Source organism: Mandrillus leucophaeus, unplaced genomic scaffold, assembly GCF_000951045.1.
Source record: "Mandrillus leucophaeus isolate KB7577 unplaced genomic scaffold, Mleu.le_1.0 Scaffold239, whole genome shotgun sequence".
NCBI lineage: Eukaryota > Metazoa > Chordata > Mammalia > Primates > Cercopithecidae > Mandrillus > Mandrillus leucophaeus.
The window spans coordinates 4,029,552-4,037,270 of NW_012102465.1; the positions used below are offsets into that span (position 1 = coordinate 4,029,552).

Genomic DNA, 7,719 nt, shown 5'->3' on the forward strand with positions numbered 1-7,719 from the left:
ATTTTTTGCTTTATATTTCTTTTGCTTTTTCTGTATTCCTAATTTCAAAATCTTCCACTTGCTACCAAATAATGTCAATATCTGATACTTTCTTTCTTATTTATTCACTTACTTATTTTTAAGTTCACTTACTATGTGCATCCCCTCACTCCAGTAATCCCCTACACATATTCTAAAATACAAGTTTCTTAAGAGGAAAGCCCTTATCTGTTCATTAACCACTATACACTAAGTGCCAAGAATAGTGCGCACACACAGTAGTTATTCAATTTGTTACGCGATTGGTTTTGAGCATTGCAAAGAGGTGTTTTCTGTTTTAAAATCAAGTCAGAATTTGAATATTAGAATAATAACATTCTTTAAATGTAAGAAACCTTAGAATTGTATTCCTGTTCTAAATTTTATATACATGAGAACTTGGCTTAGAAATAGCTACCTGCAAGCTGAAAGGCTTATACATGTGACCTGTTTAAAAAAGAAAGAAACCTTTTAGGAAATCTGTAGAGATAAAGTGAGGTTCTACTGTAAATTAATATTTAGTAAAACATTTCCAAATATCACTATGATAAAAGTTGCAGCAAGAGTATCTCACTAGAAATCCAGTGGTAGATGGTCCTGATTACGACTTTCTTTCTCATGGAAACTGGTCATGTCCTTATAATGCTTTTTCTAGGTAACACTCCATGTAGCCCTTACTAAGGCCAAGTAGTTAAGCAATTGAGATAAAAACCTATTTGCTATTATCTCAGCTAAATATACGTCCTTCCCTATTTCCCCAGCTTGATCAATTTCAATGTTTTCATCACTTCCAAAAACTTAAGATTTATACTGTCATAGATAAAGAACTACAAATATAATTTTTTTAAAAAAAGATATTATTTACTATGCACTTACTCTACCGTAGGTTCAATGATTAGACCTCATTAGTAGGCATGGGAAGGATATAGATAATGCATGTATAAATGCAATAAAAACATTACAGAACAACCTTGTAAGTATTGTTATCCCCACTTTACAAAGGATACAATTGAAAATTTAATTGTTAAAATGATTTGCACAAGACTACATAAATTATTGTTACCTTTAAGAATAAAGGCAAAGAAAAATATAAGCATAGGTAGAGAGAAATACATAATTATCCCATTAACTACATCCTTCTTCCCCACCCACTGTCTTCACCTACTATACCAGTACCCATTTAGACACAATTCCACCAAGTGTTATTTGTATACACCAGATAATATTTCCTTATAATAAAGTTCCCGAGATCCAATCTCATTAATTCTCTAACCTGGTCCTCAAACTCAAACCCCCTGCCCTGTTTATGGGAAAATCTCATTGCCCACTTCAGGGTCTCCAAGGTCTGTCTTATCAGCTTCCTTATTTCCTATTCTTATTTTAATAAATGTTTCCTGTCTAATTGTCCAGTTTCTTAAGGCTGACAAAGTGGTGCTGATGTTTATAATGACTGAAAAATGAACATCTCATTATTTTCAACATAAAAATATGCACACCCAAATAAATGGACATATACCTTGAGGCCCCAGATAGTAAAGATATTTTTCTTTATCTTTTGTAACATATATCACATATCTTGACTTAAGCATGTTGGTTTCTATAGCACTTAGAAAGTAATTAGTGGTCTTTTTCCGTTTTAAAATTTTTAATTTTTACAGGTTCATAGTAGGTATGTATATATTTATGGAGTACATGCGATATTTTGATACAGGTGCACAATGTGTCATAATCATTGTCAAGGTAAATGAGGTATCCATCACCTCAAGCATTTATCATTTATTTATGTAACAAACATTCCAATTATATTCTTTTAGTTATTTTTAAATATACAATAAATTATTGTTGACTGTAGTCACCCTGTTGTGCTATCAAAGACTAGATCCTTATTCATTCTATCTAACTTTGTTTTCATACCATTAACTATCCCCACTTCCCACCCCTTACCTTTCCCAGCCTCCGGTAACGGTCATTCTACTCTCTGTCTCTACAAGTTCAATTATTTCAATTTTCTATCTACTACAAATGAGTAAAAACATGAAACGTTTTCCTTTTTTATTTTTAATTTTTGTGGGTATACAGTAGGTGTATACATTTAGGGAGTATATGAGATATTTTGATACAGGTATGCAACGTGTAATGACTAACATCAGGGTAAATGAGGTATTCATAATCTCAAGCATTTATCTTTTGTATTAGAAACAAACTCTACTCTTTTAGTTATTTTTAAACGTACAATTAAATTATTATTGACTATAGTCACACTGTTGTGCTATCAAATACTAGATCTTATTCATTCTTTTTAATTATTTTTTGTACCCATTAACTATCCCCATTTTTCCCCCAACACCTCCACTACCCTTCCCAGCCTCTGGTAACTATCCTTCTAGTCTCTAACTCCATGAGTTCAATTGTTTTTAATTTTTAGCTCCCACAAATAAGTAAGAAAATGCAAAATTTGTCTTTCTGTGCCTGACTTATTTCACTTCGTCCTCCAGTTCCATCCATGTTGTTACAGATACTTCATTCTTTTTTATGGCGGAATACTACTTCATTGTATATATATGCCACTTTTTTTTATATATTTGTCTGTTGATGGACACTTTAGGTTGCTTCCAAATCCTAACTATTCTGAGCAGTACTACAATAAACATGAGAGTGCAGATATCTCTTCGATATACTGATTTCTGTCTTTTGGATATATACTAGCAGTGGGATTGCTAGATCATAGGGTAGTTCTATTTTTAGTTTTTTGAGGACCATCTATACTGTTGATACTGTTCTCCATAGTGGCTGTGCTAATTTACATCCCCTTCAACAGTGTATGAGGTTTGCCTTTTCTCCCCATTCTCACCAGCTTTTGTTATTGCCTTTAATTAAAAATTAAGATGTAAGCTTCATTGTATATGTTCACTTCTAGCTCTAATAAAACATATATATATATACACACATACATACATACATACATCTATTTATATTTAGCAGAAATAATTTTAAAATAAAACTAAAATATTTGAGATGCAGCAGATCTAAAATATATCTTCTGACATATTTTATTTGGAGACTATAAGGAGGCAAAATACTCTTTTACCTAGTATCTGTTCAGTAGGCAAATCACTATTAAGCAGATAAAATTAATTATACATAAAAATAATGCTAATAACTTGTCTGCCTCATAATTTTTATTCGGAAACTAAAATCAGCTTTCCAGCTACTGCCTAGACATTTATATAACTATTCTCCAGGTGTTTTCGAAATTTCCAGGTGTAATTGCTACGACATACATGGATATAAACAAAGGCAGTATTATTCATAGAAAGCTAGTCACCAAGGATTTAAAACAGTATATAAACATTATAACGAGATAAGTGCATTCTCTCAAATTGAGACTAGCATTGTAAAATTGTTGCAGAGTCAATGTTTTTAAATTTGTCAAACATGTTTCCATTTCCTCAAAAAACAGGATGCTTGCATTACAGTTTCACTGACAGTTTACTGAAACATTGGGGAAAACTTCAAGGAAGGAGAAAGCAAATTTTTCAAAAGATGAATATTAGGAGAATAGACTTGTCAACGAGATTAATTCTTTTAAACAGAAATTTAAATCCTTCGTTTACCCTCCAGGGACTTAGTTCAATTTCACGAAGTCCAGCTGTAAATGACAGGTTTCTGTTCCGTCTAAAAATTACATTGCGTTTTCCTTCTTGTTTAAGGGAAGGTACAATGTAAGGTTTTATTTTTATAAATAAACAAATCAATCCCTGCATCACTAAAGCCCCATTCTTAGTGACCAAATTAAGTAGTCACCCTGCTGGTTCTTGCATAAAAAGAGTTGTGTGAGTATTTTATATGAAAAGAAATATATTCCATGGTTTGGGACAAAATTTTTATAGAGCAGCTGAGTATAATGTATGGAGTGCAAATTTTGTGTATGTGTATGTGTGTGCTTGGGAGAACATCAAGTCATTTAGCTCTGGTTTGAAACTCAGGAATCACATTTATCTACTTGCACATGTCAACACACCTCCTCCCCTACAAAATTTTCATCGCCTTTTCACCTAATCTGTTCCTTATTCTCTCAATGCTCACTTTAGATACCACTTTTTCAGTGAGGTTCCTGAATGCTTCCCTTTACACAGCATTCCAGAATTGCAAGTCTTTATTTAATGTAATTCCTTTCTTTAACAGACTGTAATTTCCATGAGCGCCAGAACATTTTCTGATTGTCCACTGCTACATTTCTAGAGTTAGTAGGGTAGTGAGCCCTTAAGTAGTGAAAGAAAGAAAAGAAAAAAGAAAAGAAAAGAAAAGATAGAGAGAAAGAAAGAAAAAGAAAGAAAGAAAGAGAGAGAGGGAAAGAACCCTTTTCATTTCTCTGATATTCTATTAAAATTATTTAAATGTTTGGTTCCACCATTTCCTCTTTAGTTGAATTGGGAGAAATTATATATAGTGTTCTTCTTAAAGCACAGATTTCTCATTATTTCTTATATATGTTAAAGTACAATAAACTCTTTGCAAACTTTTATGAATGAAAAAAACATATTCTTACTGGTGTAGTTAATTATATTTTGATATAAAAATGTTTGTAGTAGCCAAACACCAAGATATCATTGACTTAAATTCCAAAGATTCCATGACTCATATTCAGAGACATACCCACTTTCTGATTTCTTATTAACACAAAAAATATTCTAATGTAGAAAATCACTACATTTGTTATCCTGATTTATTGTGATGGCCTTTACATTGTACATTTCTTTATTATTTTTTAAGTAATCAATAATTACAAAATGGAAATAATCTCAAGGCCTCATCCAGATCTGTTAACAACAAAGTGTGATAGTACTTTTGCCATAAAATGAATGAGCTAATTCTATTTCTCTACATATTTTAAAAATATTCTGTCAGTCTCTTTGTTCACTATTTGGGTACAATGAAAACAATTCCTCTGTTGTGAAAGGGTTTTATTTTTCAATCTCTCTGTTACTTCTAGCTTTGAAAGTGTTTTGCATAGGGATAGATAATCTGTCCAAAAATATTGTGGTTTGGGTTTTGCTATTTTATAATGGGAGACCTCTGATAAAAATGTGGAGAATGACTGGAGAAAATAGGGTAAGAAAACTTGTTGCAGGGCAGAGAAATAGGGCCTTTTATTTTGCTGTAGGTGGTGAAATGAACTGAGCTCAACATAGGCAGAAAAACCACTTCTAGGTTCAGTAACATGGGATGGGCATTACTTGTGGGGAGATCTTTTAAATAAAGACCTTTTGTAAGGGGTCCTACTTTTTCCCCAAAGTAATTCATTTATGGTGCCTACACATGGATTATAACACACATAATATTTATAATAAATTCTGAAACCCTTTGTTTGACTATATACATTAGATACTAAGTTTAATGGGAAGATCTATGACGATCTTTATAATTTATTTATCTTACTAATAAATATGCATTAGCAATTTGTCAGATATGGATAAGGGCTCCTTTGTACTTTGAGCCCCCAAACAAAGACAGAAATGGTGCTGCTGCTTTTTCCTTCTTGGTTAGAAAAAGAAATGAATATGTCTTAAAGGTCCATAAAGAACAGTCAGTTGTCCCTTGGTATCCCTGGGTAACTGGTACCAGAACGTCTCAGATACTAACATTCACAGATGTGAACATATAACTTATATATATCCTCCCATATGCATTAAATCATCTCTAGATTACCAATAATACAGGATATGATGTAAATACTAGGTAAACAGTTGTTATACTGTGTTATTTAGGGAGTAATGACAAAAAATGTCTGTACATATTCAGTGCAGTACAGTTTTTTCCAAATATTTTCCATCTGCAGTTAGCTGAATCCACAGATGCAGAATCCATGTATTACAGAGTGCTAACTGTATTTTAAAGCAATTAATGTTATATTAACATTGTTTTACAGCAAAACTCCGAGAGTCCTGCTTTGATCCAGGCAATATAATGAATGGCACCAGACTTGGAATGGATTATAAATTAGGGTCAACAGTCACCTATTACTGTGATGCTGGTTATGTTCTTCAAGGTTATTCAACACTCACCTGTATCATGGGAGATGATGGAAGACCTGGATGGAATAGAGTCTTGCCAAGTTGTCATGGTAAGAAACATATTTTTATGGCTGAATTTTCATTATTAGGAAAAATCGGCTGGGCACTGGTGGTTCATGCCTGTAATCCCAGCACTTTGGGAGGCCAAGGCGGGTGGATCAAGAGGTCAAGAGATCGAGATCATCCTGGTCAACATTGTGAAACCCCTCTCTACCAAAAATACAAAAATTAGCTGGCCGTGGTGGCACACACCTATAGTCCCAGCTACTCGGGGGGCTGAGGCAGGAGAATCACTTGAACCCGGGAGGCGGAGGTTGCAGTGAGCCAAGATCATGCCACTGCACTCCAGCCTGGGTGACTATGCGAGATTGTGTCTCAGAAAAAAAAAAAAAACAGTCATTTCTGTGTTTCAAAACATCAGCTATTCAACATACAATCTAGAAGTGTGGTATTGGCAATGCAGAGATTTTATCTATTATTATTATTATTATTATTATTATTATTTTTTTGTTGTTGTTGTTGTTGAGACGGAGTCTCGCTCTGTCACCGAGGCTGGAGTGCAGCGGCTGGATCTCAGCTCACTGCAAGCTCCGCCTCCCGAGTTTACGCCATTCTCCTGCTTCAGCCTCCCAAGTAGCTGGGACCACAGTCGCCCGCCACCTCGCCCTGCTAGTTTTTTGTTTGTTTGTTTGTTTGTTTTTAGTAGAGACGGGGTTTCACTGTGTTAGCCAGGATGGTCTCGATCTCCTGACCTCGTGATTCGCCCGTCTCGGCCTCCCAAAGTGCTGGAATTACAGGCTTGAGCCACCGCTCCCGGCCTATCAATTATTTTTAAGTTGAATTCAATAAAGAACTGATTTTGGAAAACTGCCTATATTCCCAGGTGTCTCTAAAGCAATATTCGTATAATAATAGACAAACCTTCTGAGAACTGGGTTATGGCCTGTTATGCTAATTTTTGTTCCCTCAGGATTTGTACCTGAAAATGTTAGGTGCTCAGAAAATATTGGCTGAGTACATGAGGAACAAACACGCTAAAACTGACATTTCAACCCAAGTAGATAAATTTAATAATTTAAATATTATTAAAAGCTAGTGATAAATCTTTGTCTATAATAAGGATAAGGAAGAATGTGTATTTCTTCTAGAAATTAGGTTGCCTAGAAGGAGATAGAATACTGCATATTTAAAAATCATATGCTTGTATATAACTCTATATAAGAATGGAGATACAGTGAGAAAGGAAAAACAGAGAAACAGTGATATCACTGCTTAGGGTTGCTAGAGACTCCCTAGTCCATTAAATGATTCTAATGCATTGTATGAAAATTAACACAAAAATGATATCATCTAGGACAGATTTCCCAAACTATGGGTCACCAACAGTGAATCATAAAATCAATTCATTGGGTTGTGACTAGCATATAATAAACATATAAATGAATCGAATAAAATTAAATTAAAAGTTAATAAAAATAATAGAAAAAAGTATACTTTTTTATTATACTTTAAGTTCTAGGGTGCATATGCACAACGTGCAGGTTTGTTACATATGTATACATGTGCCATGTTGGTGTGCTGCACCCATTAACTCATCATTTACATTAGGTATATCTCCTAATGCTAT

At 33.8% G+C, this 7,719-nt stretch overlaps 1 protein-coding gene across 3 annotated transcripts in view; it reads left to right on the forward strand.

Moving 5' to 3' along the window:
* Positions 1 to 7,719, forward strand: part of CSMD3 (CUB and Sushi multiple domains 3) — a 1,277,440-nt gene that overhangs the window by 1,007,339 nt on the left and 262,382 nt on the right. For all 3 annotated transcript variants that reach the window (XM_011982326.1, XM_011982327.1, XM_011982328.1), the window contains one exon: positions 5,948 to 6,142. In XM_011982326.1, the coding sequence (XP_011837716.1) occupies positions 5,948 to 6,142 (195 nt within the window). The remainder of the gene's footprint in view (positions 1 to 5,947; positions 6,143 to 7,719) is intronic.